The sequence below is a fragment of the Leucopleurus acutus genome (genome assembly GCF_964270905.1).
Source record: "Leucopleurus acutus genome assembly, chromosome: 19".
Classification (NCBI taxonomy): Eukaryota; Metazoa; Chordata; class Mammalia; order Artiodactyla; family Delphinidae; genus Leucopleurus; species Leucopleurus acutus.
The window spans coordinates 6907619-6920699 of NC_139161.1; the positions used below are offsets into that span (position 1 = coordinate 6907619).

The following is a 13081-nucleotide window of genomic DNA, read 5'->3' on the forward strand; positions in this document are numbered from 1 at the left end:
ATCAATTTCCTACATAATTACACACTTTGACTCAAGTCTCCAATTTCTCCTCAAACTATGTTTACTTCTTCCCATGTTCCATTCAACATCATCCCCTTTAGACAGAATGTAATCTGATCATCCAATTAATTTCTATAAGAACATAAACAAGGAAAACAATGAGCCAAATAACCTGACACTCCTATTTCTGGGAAGCTGCTAATACCTTTTGTTTTGGCCTCTCGCAGCTTGGATGAATATGAGAGGTGCTTGAGAATAAAATTTATCTCCCTATACAGATTGGGTTCACTTAGGTACTATTTGCTACTTTTAAGATACAAACATGTCGGATATGTAAGCACAAACTTAAAAGAGTTTAGCCAAATTGTCCTAACAGTTACCCAAAAGAGCAGTGTAACTCCCATCATTTGAACCTCCCCTCTCAAGCCAAAAAAATTAAAATGCTACAATTACTTTCAGCATTTTCAATGATCCGCTTATTTTCAAAGGGTTTTTAAAAAAGTTCTCTGTAAGCTTTCCCATAAAATATTTGCCTTTTTGGTGGTAATTTATGTGAAATAGGCAAGGGCAACAATCAAAAGTTCACTTAAGAATAAGGTAAATCTTAATTATACACTGACCCAAACATCAATAAGCTACAACATACTATTTATGAAACAGTGCCTTCTCCACACATTTCCCTATGGCTTTTAAAATTCTACCGAAAGTTTTTCTAGTATGAAAGAATTTAAAAGTTCCCCCAACATGGCGAAAGCTCAGACATGACATTAGTTCCCTCTGGTTAAACAAGAACCCAGTTGAAGAATCCTTCCTTAATAAAGTTCTCTGGCTTGAATTTCAATCCTAACTTTAATTTTGGGGACAACAAAATTCCAGTACTTAATAGTACCTAGAGCAAGAGAAATGTACTTACCCGATATCTAAGAATTCTTGGGGGCAGGCTTCTCACACTATTTCACAATATAAATTGTAAAAATAGGTTGGCAGCACTACACATATAGGAAAATAAAACTTCAGTTGATTCAAGATTAACTCACATATACAGAGCCAAAAACCTACATAATTCCTGCTGTCTCTGGGGAAGCTTATTCACTATAGAAATGGGGAATGTAAAAAAGACTATATTGCAACAGAGGCAGAGTGAATTAAGTGAATGACAAGGCATGATAGTTCATGGGGACTTGATCCAAAAAGGCCACATTGTTAGGCAGTAAGGGTGGGAATTCAGTCTCTTGAAAACCATTATTGGAAAATTCAATTAACAGGCATCCGAAAACCTAACCTCTAAGTTCCAGTTTCATAGCCATCTAACTATGTGACGAATAACCCTCTAGACCTCAGCCTTGTCATTTTTAAAACGGGGGTTAGAACTAGATAATCTTTACGTATCTTTCCAGCTCCAACATTCTGTTTATTGGTTCTGTAGTTGTTATCTTTCCCCATACAACTGAATTTAAGAACTGTAGTGATCTGCATATTTAAGGCTGTAAGAATGGGTATACGTAGGTAAATATTTTCTGTCCCTCAACATCCTCAAATAAGGAAGAAAAACTCTGTCTTAGGTTACGGAGTATTTACCATCAGACAAAATGAGGACTAGAATGGTCAAGTGATTTATCAGCAGAGTCAGCAAAATTAGAACTTTTTCTTAGCTGCATGTACTCACCCACTCTGCCTCAGGACATTCCTTGCTAGTCATTTATATAACTTTGTTATTCCCTGTTTTGCATTAGTCTGTCAGAAATGCAAAGTAGCTTTATTTCTTCCTTGAAATGTAACTTCTAGTAAGCCTATTCAGGTCATGTTTTTCTCTAGCTTCAACTTTCTATTTAATATTCCTCAGAATAAAGAAAACAGCTCATTTTAAACAAGAAGTTTATTTAAACAACAAGACGCTTGACTTGAAGGGAAAACTATCTAGGATTCATTTCTTTTAGAGTAATTTATCCCTACTTAAAGACAGATTGCCCTACATGTAACAGCTACGTACAAAAAAGTTATAAAATTGTCCTTGGTTTTACAATGATAAATGAAAAACATTAAAATTCTCCAATCGAACAAGGTATGCAAGAATTTTTATGTTGTTCTTTTTTTGTTAAACAGTGAGAGCAAAATAACTTACTGGAATATAAAGATAAGAGCTGATGAGCATGCCACTAATGGAGAAAAGGGGGTATCTTCACAGAACCAGTATTTTTCCCCATTCCATCTCCATTTGATGTCGATCAAAACATACCGTTGGCCATTTAGTTAAAAAAAAAAAAAATGCAATATGCTTGTGCACATACACCAGTTACTTTATGTACAATAAAGGAATGGGGAAGGGGAAAATGAAAGAATAGAGAAACTATACTGTAGTAGTCAGGATGTGGTGGAACCAAATTGCAGTTTTCTAATTGAGAATGTCTTCTTGGTCTGGAGGAACAGAATTCTGGAGTAAAGTAGCAGGTTCCCTTTTTAGTAGACACCTCCTGTCTGCTGCTGGAACACATCAATTGTATCTTCATCCTCCATTTCCAACTAGCATAAATGAGAAAAAAAACAATCGGCCATTGGTTATTTAGCTCTTAAAATTTATAAGTATCAGACTTAAATAGCCTGAAAATCTGCACGAGTTCCACCCAGTTCCAGTGTTCATTATTTTTAGATGCCCCACAGCTTAAAGTAGCGTAAGACTTAGGTTTAAATAATTTTCACTTGGTCTTTTTTATGAAGACTACAGAAAATTGAGTTTTTAAGTTAAAAAGCTGAGTATGTCCATAAGTTAAATCATCTCACCTTTAATTATTGAAAATAAAACTGATGTGTATAAAGGCTCTCACTGCAATGTTGTTTAGATGAGCAAAAAACTGAAAATAACCAAAATATCAAAACCCCCAAAAATATAGTACATGCATACATGAAATACCATGTACCTATTATTAAAGAATAAATAGATTTACACATGCAGAAATGGAAATATCCCTTAGATACGGAATTAGGCTAAGAAAATTTTAAAACTAGGCAGCAAACAGCTTATAGTATTATATTTGTATATATATTTTTAAGTTTGTGTGTATGTGTATAATATGGCTATATCTTTGCCTATGCAAAAAACAGTGGTTACCACTATGTAGTAAGAAGAGGAGCATAGAGGTGGGATAGGGAGGGAGACGCAAGAGGGAAGAGATATGGGAATATATGTATATGTATAACTGATTCCCTTTGTTATAAAGCAGAAACTAACACACCATTGTAAAGCAATTATACTCCAATAATGATGTTAAAAAACAAAAAAAGAAGAGGAGCATGAGCAAAAACAGACTTGTTAAAAAAAAAATCAAAATTCAAAATGCTATTAAGTTTGCAAGGTTTACTACCCACACATTATACATAAAACCATGTTGATAGCAGGAAGGTCTTGGTACATATGGCAACACTGTAAGGTAAACAAGCTTTGGAACAGTTTATAATGCTGATAATCACCCAAGAAAAATTTTCTAAAAACTGGTAATTTTGAAGATAAAACAACAACCTTGGGCATCTAAAGACAAGAAAGGGAACGTTTCTAATGAAGTTCAAATACAGTAAAAGTAGAACTAAAGCATTAAAATATTAATGACTAAGTCTCAATTCTCTATTTGTAAAATGGAATATTCAGTTATGAGAACTAAATGAGTCAAAGAAAGTGAAGTACTTAAGAGAATGAGTATATAACAATTATACTGCTATTAAAATTGGCTGCTAAGCAAATGTTCTAATTTATACAATTCTGCTATTTAATAAGTACTGGAAGAACAATTCTAAAATGAATCAATTTCACTCTAAAATAAATTCAATTCCAAATACTAAAATGAGGTCAATTCCAAATTCAATTTGAAGATTTTATAAATGCAGTACTGAACAAATCCTCCTCAGGTTTAATTATTTGCAGCTAGCATAATAGACAAGTCCCAGAACTTTTTTTTGGTGGTGGGTGAGGGCTTCAAAAAACAGAAAATACATTACCATCAGAGTTTAGCATAATGGGTTTTTATTCTTTTAAATCCATCAGCCTATCCACTGAAATGAAACTACTGGAATGTTTTTCAATTTTATAGTGAAACTTTAAATGCCTTCAAAGGATACGAGAGCTTTCTCTCTCTCTCATTCATCAAGAGAATTCAGCTCCTCCTTGTGGCTACATACTATAATTGCGTCTTAGAGACTCAACAGAAATTTCTTCAAAATATTCTTCCCTCAAGTATAACTCATAGATATTTCAAGTTTTTGAAGATTATCAACAAAACCACAATCTGGATTTTCTGCTTCACTCATACCATATTTATCACTTTCTAGTTTTTATGGGGTGATAAAACAAATTCAAAAGGACAAGGGCTCCAATTTAAAATTTCTGCTATCAAAGTTTTTTCCCCCAAAACAGAATATCTTAAAATGGAATTTCAGAAGGTAAAAAGAAACAAAAAGTTTCTGCTAAAGAAGATAGCCCAGCCGATCCCCTACAAAGTGACAGAACAACTGAAGTAATAAGTAAAGAGATTAAGGGATCAAACAACACCTTTTGTAGTAAGGGTTTGGAAAGCCACCAAATAATAATCAACAGCCCTGTGAAACATAAGCTATCAAGAGACTTGCAGTTAGAGCCACTAGATTCTCTTCAGTTCAGAAGTATAGGTACAAGAGAATTCATGAGGGACTAAAATGGTTAGGATAAACAGCCAACCAATCGCTTATGGGGAAGCCTGGGTATGATTTAGAGCTGCAGCAATGAAAACAAAAGGAAAACAACATTCTGAAGTAACAAACAGGAATTTTATTTATTTTTTTCCAAATAATGCTGGCAAGAAGAAAAATATGGATTAAAGTAAAACGACCTACTAGTTTTACTAAGTGATAACTGAATATTTAAAAACCATTGGCACTTCCTGAATCTATTTTTTCTTTCTATTCCCTTTTGGCCATATTTTACACAGCTTTGAACTCTGGTAAAGATCTATAGGGTTTCCCTGCTGGCGCAGTGGTTGAGAGTCCGCCTGCCGACGCAGGAGACACGGGTTCGTGCCCCGGTCCGGGAAGATCCCACATGCCGCGGAGCGGCTGGGCCCGTGAGCCATGGCCGCTGAGCCTGCGCGTCCGGAGCCTGTGCTCCGCAACGGGAGAGGCCACAACAGTGAGAGGCCCGCATACAGAAAAAAAAAGAAAAAAAAGAACTATATTCCAATGACTAGAAGTTCACAAATTAATAAACAAAGCTGTTGAGAAAATTATAAAAAACATTGGTTTTTCTAGTTAGCACAAAGACATTTTTACCTGTGCAGGTGTGTCTGTTTCATTGATTGGCTGCCCGTCAAATCGGAATCTGATCTGCCTCATTGACAAACCCTGGACAAAGAGTTTAAAAGCAATAAGAATGCAAAGAAACAGTAAGAACTAAAACTACATGCATATTTTGCCATGAATATATTTAAAAGAGAGACCTAAATAAATGATCATCAATATGTTAACATTTCTATATTGGTTAAATGATTTGGAGTGATTTTCACTTTCTTTAAACTATACTATGTTTGATTTTCATTGGAAAAATGATTTTTCTTAAAAAGGACTGGAAAAAAAAAAAGGCTGTTTTTGAGAGCCATAGTTACTTTTGAGACCATAGCTACTTCAAGCTTGAACAGATCATACCTTGAGTCAAACAGTGCATTTAAATGAGTTAGATACTAAAAGGAAATTTGAAGCAACAGATGCACATGTCAACATTCCTCAACGCACATTAAAAAGCGCTCCAAAAACAAACACATAACAAAACCCATTAATAATATGAAAACTGAAGTCACCTAAAAAAGGTGTAATGATTAAAATAAAACTTTGCCTAAAAGCTACCTTCCCTTCTTGTCTATCCAAACAATTCCTACCACTATGTAAGAGTAACCTAAGCCCCAGCCCAGCACAATACTAGGAACACCACAGGCATATTCAAGTTCTTATCCTTGGGCAGTGAGTACATTTACAGCAAAACACAAGGCAATAACTGGTCCCTAAAACCATCTATAAGACCACAATCCACATCCAAGAAAATCCTGGAACAGCTCTAAAGAAGCACCTGCTTTTTTCTGCTTAGTACTTACCTAAGCCTGCAATTGTTAGTCAACCTTGTACTAGAAAATAAGCTCCAGTAGGGACAGAAATCTAGACTTAGTTACATACTGTATATCTTGCACATGGTAGGTGCTAAATACTGATGGAATAAAATGGATGAAAAGCAGTATCTAAATATGCTTCATTTTCTGTTTTTATTTGAAAATAAACCTAAAGCTAAGTTGAGGAGAAGCTTTATTACAAAAAGGGAGTGTCAAGAAATTTTTATGTGCATTTAAGGAGATAAATGAGCTTAAATATGCCCCTTTCTGCAAAGGGGACTCCATTATTAAGAATCACCTACCTGACATAGGGGTGGGGAGAAGGGGAAAAGAGCAAAATAGTAAAGTTGCTGGTAACTGCAACCAAATGAGGACAAGATTTCTTTGGAGGTATGCTGTGAATATTTTAACTTGAAAAATACCTTTCTTGGAAGCATCTTACACAAAGCCATTCCTGTATCATGCTCAAATTACAAACTATAATTCTCGTTACAAAAACTCCCTGTTTTGATATTTAAGAGAAAATTAAACTGAGTTCCTAGGACTAAAAATATTGAAATAAAGTGTTCAATGAACACTTGTTTAACAACTGTATTCCCTTATTTAACAAGGATTCACTGAATTGGTCTTTAAAACTACCTGTCACGTGAAAATCATACTGCTTTCCTTTAAAATTCTAGTCTTTGAGACTTCCCTAATCCAGCGGTTAAGACTCCAACGCTCCCAATGCTGGGGGCCCAGGTTCGATCCCTGGTCTGGGAACTAGATCCCACATGCCACAACTAAAGATCTCGCATGCCATAACTAAAAAGATCCCACACGCTGCAACAAAAATCCCACATGCCGCAACTAAGACCCGGTGCAGATAGATAGATACATAGGTAAATAAAATAAATATTAAACAAAACACAACACAACACTCTGGTCTTTGACACATACCACTTCCAGACTAGCCCTTGTCTTACGGAATACAAGCAATCCCCCACCAGGTAGGTGACAGCCATAACCTAATTCATTCCTCATGACTTTCAAATTTAGTTTGCAATTACACAAAGTAACCAAGAATTCAATACCAAGCCATTAATACTAAGTATTATCTACTTACAAACACTCCACTGGAGACTCTGCTTCAACAAAACTCTTAGCATCTTCTATATGCTGGGTTCTTCCTTCACTACATCCAATGGCGTGGCCATTCAAAATAAGGGCGAAGGGAAGGCAGGGCCAGTAGAACACAAGCAAATTGTATTCCTTTATTGCCACCTGTTTTTACGCTTTTCCTTATCAATAAAAGCTATTTTGCTAGAGATCAAAAGTCCAAAATTCAGGAAACTTGCCTTTAAGATTCTATAAACCATGTAAATTCAAACAATGAATTTGCATTAAACCAGTATTTGGTTTCCTCTTCTGTATAAATCTCATCCCTGAGCTTTAGAGTTGTGCTCCAGAAGAGATGTGTGAGGTTCTCTCTTCGGGACCCCATTTCTTCATTTCACAAAGACGAACTGGACTAAACCAATTATTCTGTGCTCTCTGAAACCACCTGACAATCTAGTAAACAATGCTGGGGTAGATTTACACTAGAATGGAATAGTATGCTCTCAATCAGTTGCCTGAAGGATATGTGGCTGATATAAAGTGGGCAAAGCCTAACTCTACATGTGAATGAAAAACTTACTTAGAAACCAACCTACAGAAATACTAGGTTTGAATGTTCTCTATTCTTTTACAAGCATTTGAACACATTCTATATGCTGAGCACTGGTCTAGGCTCTAGAAAAATAGTCATATAATAAAACAGCCCTATGCTCATGAAGCTTACACTTTAGTGCAGAGAGATAAATACAGACAATAATCAATGCAAAACAACAAATCAAAACAAACAAAAAAGAGTGAGAGGACCCAGTGATGGCAACAGGGGCACTCTGAATTAATCAGAGAAGTCCCTGAGGTAGTAGTTAATCAGGAATAGAATAAAAATGGTTGTGGGCTCAGCACTATGCAATGGAAATATGTCAGCCACATATGGTAGTTTTCTAGTTGCCACATTAAAAAGTTAAAAATAAGGTAAAAGTCTGATAAAAGTTTTAATTCAACATATTTAAAAATACTACCATTTCAACATATAATCAACATTTTAAAAATTGAGATATTTAACTTTTTTCACACCAAGTTTTCAAAATCTGGCATTCATTTTACACTTTACAGCACATCTCAATTTGGACTAGCCACACTTCAAGTGGTAAACACATGTGGCTTGTGGCTACTGTGCTGGACCAAGTTTAGATAGAGAACAGAATTCGCCGATGGGTTTTATTTGTTATGATGCATCATCAAGGAGGATCCTAAGGTTTTGACAACTAGATGCAGAATGGTGCTATTTACTGAGTGGGGACAACAGAGAAAGATTTCTAGTAGAATCAAGAGTCCTGCTTTGCATGTTCAGTTTTAGATGCCTATTAGGCATTCACTGGAACTCCTCCAGAGATCCAATACCAAATGAGTTCATTAGAAAGTAAATATGAGCATTCAATTAATCTTGATAGGAAATCTTTGGTCAAGAAGTCTCACCTGCCAAAAAAACTTGAGCTATGCAAATCAGATCAGATAAATATTTTAGTTTTTAATAACCTGTAACTACACTTAGAAAGCAGGGAATCAGCCCAATTAGATGATACTTCAACTCCCTCTTCCTCAGAACCAGAGAAACCACTTGAAAAGTAAACAGGGATCTTGTTTCACTCAAAACTCTGAGGTTATCCCCAACTTAAGAAGAAAATGGGAATAAACATCTTTCCAAATTCTTCCTGGATAATATTTTCACATTTGCATTCCAACAGATATGCAGTGGAATTATATTTTTTATGGATTACCAATGTTCTTTTTCCTCTAGTGCAAGTTAAGAGTGGACCCAACAAGTTTAGTCAAATATAATCCCAATCTTATGCCTAATAATTGAAAAAAATAAAGGAAAACTTTATTTACACTGGGTAATATAGACTTACTTTAACATAGCAGGAAAACTAAAAAATTCTTGATTGACCCACTAACTAGATCTTATAAGACAATTTCCTATAAGGATAATCTAGAATACACAGGATGTGCTTTACTTTTTCTGGCACACAGTATAATGCCCCAGCACATAGGCATCTGGTAAAAAAAAAAAAAAAAAAAAGATAAAAAGCTCCTTTGGGGGCCCTACAGGAAATATGGGAAGTCTTAAATATGACCATTTTAGGATGGACAGAGAGTATCAATAGATGTATATAGTAAATTGGTAACAGTTAATCTAGGCAGTAGACTCATGGGTATTCAGTGTAAACTTTTTTCTCTAAGTTTGAAAATTTTCATAGTCAGTGTTGAAAAATATGACCATTTAAAAGCTAAAATTTAATAGTAATTAGAGAAAAGTTAGGATATGCAGAGAATTTTGTTGAAAGTCACCAAATCTAAGCATGAATTTCTATGTTGTATAAGGTTTTGCTACATAAACATTCTACAAAATGATTACCTTTTAAAATTCCCCTGGAACCTGAAGGAGTACTAGTATTCAAATATGGTAGATACCAGTGCAAAAATTCTTTAGCACAATTAATAAGTACATATTTACTAACTGTTAGGGGATTTCACCAGAATTCTTCAAATGAAAGTACACTGAAGGGCATATCTTTGTAAGGAACTATGAAAAAGGTTTTGAAGATAAAGAATTATAACCACAGTACTCTTATTATGTTATAAATAAACTAGGCATAAAATAAAGCTTCAAACTCAAAAAGAAGTTTAAATCTTCAGTTTAAGAAGCCCTTCAGTCTCATGGAGAAGGCCCAAGTGTCAACTCAAACTCAATTTCCCAACTTGTAGAGGTTTTAACCTTACTCTGTTTTGAACCTATTTTTAGGAGGTGAATTTGCAATGTAGACAAGTTGTTTTGGTCTAATAAAATAATTTTCCAAACTTTCATATATTATACATCCAGGGTTGAACAAGAAAAATACTTCTGCCAGGTTACTGTTGGATTAACTGATCTACCAGAGTTTCTGTTATACTTGCAAAAGTCATCTTTAAAATTACCTTTGTATTGTTACAGACTCAACATCACAAAAGGAAGCTTCTTTGTCTTAAAGTTTACATTTACCTCCCAGCATCTGTTCATTTCTACTTCTTCTGAGCTAAAAAATTTACTATTTTCTGAGTAAAATTCAAATATCCTTATAATACAGGAATGTGTATGCTTGGCTCAGGAGGTTAAATCTCTTGACCTCTACTATTAGTGTAAAAAGAAAATATTACAGTTTTACATGCTTCAGGAAAACTGCAATGTCCTTAAACCCACATTTACTTCCAAATTGGTTAAAACACCCGAAATAAATTGTTTGGACACAAGACAAATTTTTAATTGTTAAAAAAGAGCCTGACAAGAAATTTTACCAAGTTCGTTCTTATTTTCTTATAAAAGTAAAATTACATCCCCTTGGGAACAAACCAAATTATTGTGAAAATAATTTGATGCATTTCTGGCACAGAACTAGAATCATATGTGATATTAACCACCCTAAGGGATTTTATGAAGAATCAACAAACCAAGTGTATGATAAAATTGTGATATATCAAGTATATAAGTACATATTCATTCTACCAAAGATAATCTATTGATATATTATGCTGGTTTCTATTCTCAAGAAAAAAAGGTTTGTTTTTTTTAAATACGTTTTATTCAGTGGAAGTATACAAGTCAGTTCCTCACCTGTCGTTCACAATAGGCTTTCATTAGTTTACTAAGTGGTGTATGCCTCTTAATCTTAAACTGCACCACAGAACCATCCTGCCCCGCCACCTTCAAATTAATATGATCGTTGTTCTCAGTCTTGACTCCTTCCTGTTGAAAGAAAAATAAAAGTAGAATTTGGAAAATGTGAAGAACAAACACCTTTTAAAGCAGCAGCAGCAGCCCAAGTTGCTTCAGAAATCAACAGGTTTCTCATTCTTATAACAGAGCATACAGCTGTTTGCAGCTGCTGAAATCAATCTGAAAGATAAGAAACCCTGAAGCAACAATATTAAATAGATGTCACAGAAACAGAAAAGCAGCCTGCATCCAATACTATCAGTGTCGACAACTGGTTTTTAAAGATGGATCTCCCTCAATTTACTGCAATGCCCTCTTGAATCTGAGTTTTTTTAAATGACATATATTGTATTACACTCAAAATGTCTTTCCTCTAAAAAGATTAAAAATAAGCATCCTTTCTCTTTCCAAAATGCTTTGAGTACAGAATGCAAGAAAAATCTAGAGCTTGAAATTCAAAACTCATTACAAATCTCATTAAAAAGTTACCAAATTCAGCTTAATAACAAATCTCAAGCTACATTAAAAAAAAAATAACCCTAATTGAGGAATATCCTTTGATTCTCTCCCAAGCAGCGGTAATAACTCAGAACCACTATTATTGTTCGCCTCTATGAGCAGCTTCATTTTTGTTTATTTTTAGTTATGAGCTTATTCTCCCCTCCCCTTTGTTGTCATGAGTCAAATGCACAGTTTTATTCCTTGCAGATTTATTCCACAAGTCTTCCTTGTAGATTTTTACCCAACCTGAAGTTCATCAAAATCAAGTGTAGAAGGAATTCTGTAGCCCCTAAACCACTTCAGAATGGAAAGGGGGGGGGGTGTCACAAAACAAACCAAAAGAAAGTCCCGTGTGCCAGGAAGAAGTGTGTACCCGAGTCCTCCAGGGAAAAGCCTCCTGGAGCCTCAAAACCCGCGTTGAAAAGTTAAGCCCTACGAAGTCTCTCTGCTCGTACATCTGCCTCCAACTTCTCGAAACCACATGGTCTCGGCAGGTTAGGGGTTATTTGGCACCCAGGGAAAAGCCACTGCCCATTCCGACAAAAAATGTGGGAAATACTCCCCGGGAATCCCCCAACCCCGGCCCCTCACGACGGCCGACGGGCATCCGGCTTCCAACCCATCAGCAGCCCATTGATTCGCCCCGAACCCTCAACCGGCCAGTGCGGCCCGGGGCAGGGGTCCCCAGATGCCCGCGGCCCCCACCCCGGAGGGGGGAAGCCCGGGGAGGAGGGAACTCCTCGCCACCGCCAAGGCGGCAACACCCGCCGCGGCCCGGCGCGGGGTCCGCCGAGGGTGGGGACACCGCGCGCCCTAACGCCCCTCGTCACGCGTGCCCGGCCAGCAGGGCCCAGAAGCCCAGCTCGCGGCCGGTGGGCCAGCGGGTGTCCGCGATTCGCCCGCCCAACTCGCGCCCGGCGCGCACTCCGAGGCGGCCGGGGGCGGGGGAGGGCGGTGGGGCCTCCTCCCGCGCGGGAGGGAGGAAGAGGGGAGGGAAGAAAATGGCGCGGAGCGCCGGGGCCTGAGCCGCGGCCGCCCCGTGGGGGGCCCGGGAAGGCGCGGGGAGCCCGCGGCGGGCTCGGGCCGGACCCCGGCCCGCGCCGTGACCCCGGCCGCGCGGCGAGGCGCGGAGGACGGCGCCGAGCTCACCTTGGGCTTTTCGTCGGCCATGGCGAGCGCCGGAGTCTCCTCAGCTGCCGCTTCACAAAAGAGGTACCAGGTCCGCACCGAACGAGCACACAAGCAGCACCAGGAGCGGCAGAAGAAGGAGGCGGCAGCGGTGGAGGAGGGAGAGGGCGCGCGCACGTTGTGCGCTCCCTCCCCCCATCCTGCGTGCGCGAGCCCGAGCCGCCGGGGCTCCTCATTGGTTGCCGCCTCGCGGGAGCGCGCAACGCTTACATAACCACCGCCAGCCCCCGCCCCGCACCGCCCCAGCGTGGGCCCGGCGCCCGCCAGGCCGGCGGGAAGAGGCGCGGACACGCGCACCCGGGCCGTCGCGGGGGCGCGCCTGGCTCTGGGCGGGGCTGTATTGTCCTCCTTCTGTGGTGGAGCTTAATCAAAATGGCTTCCAGCTGGTCCTCGTTGGGGACTGGGAGGCTTGAGGCCTAGACGTGACACA

General features: G+C 38.3%; 1 protein-coding gene across 2 annotated transcripts; it reads right to left on the reverse strand.

The window, feature by feature from the left end:
• Positions 1-1858: 1858 nt before the first annotated feature.
• Positions 1859-12854, reverse strand: SUMO2 (small ubiquitin like modifier 2). Of its 2 annotated transcripts, XM_082859907.1 has the most exons (4): positions 12613-12843; positions 10861-10992; positions 5290-5361; positions 1859-2520 (listed from the first exon to the last, which is right to left on the reverse strand). In XM_082859907.1, exons 1-4 carry the CDS (start codon positions 12631-12633, stop codon positions 2458-2460), a joined length of 288 nt encoding a protein of 95 aa, XP_082716033.1. In that variant the 5' UTR covers positions 12634-12843; the 3' UTR covers positions 1859-2457. The 2 variants fall into 2 exon arrangements, with proteins under 2 accessions (XP_082716033.1, XP_082716034.1); XM_082859908.1 differs by lacking the exon at positions 5290-5361 and having other exon boundaries at positions 12613-12854.
• Between the last annotated feature and the right edge of the window lie 227 nt (positions 12855-13081).

What these genes read in the sequence shown, in the direction of transcription:
- SUMO2 (XM_082859907.1), bottom strand. Translation starts at nt 12,633, where the DNA reads ATGGCCGACGAAAAGCCCAAG. An exon ending in TGGCCGACGAAAAGCCCAAG is followed by an intron (nt 10,993 to 12,612) that starts GTGAGCTCGGCG and finishes TTCTTTCAACAG; the next exon opens with GAAGGAGTCAAGACTGAGAA. An exon ending in AAGCCTATTGTGAACGACAG is followed by an intron (nt 5,362 to 10,860) that starts GTGAGGAACTGA and finishes CTCTTTGTCCAG; the next exon opens with GGTTTGTCAATGAGGCAGAT.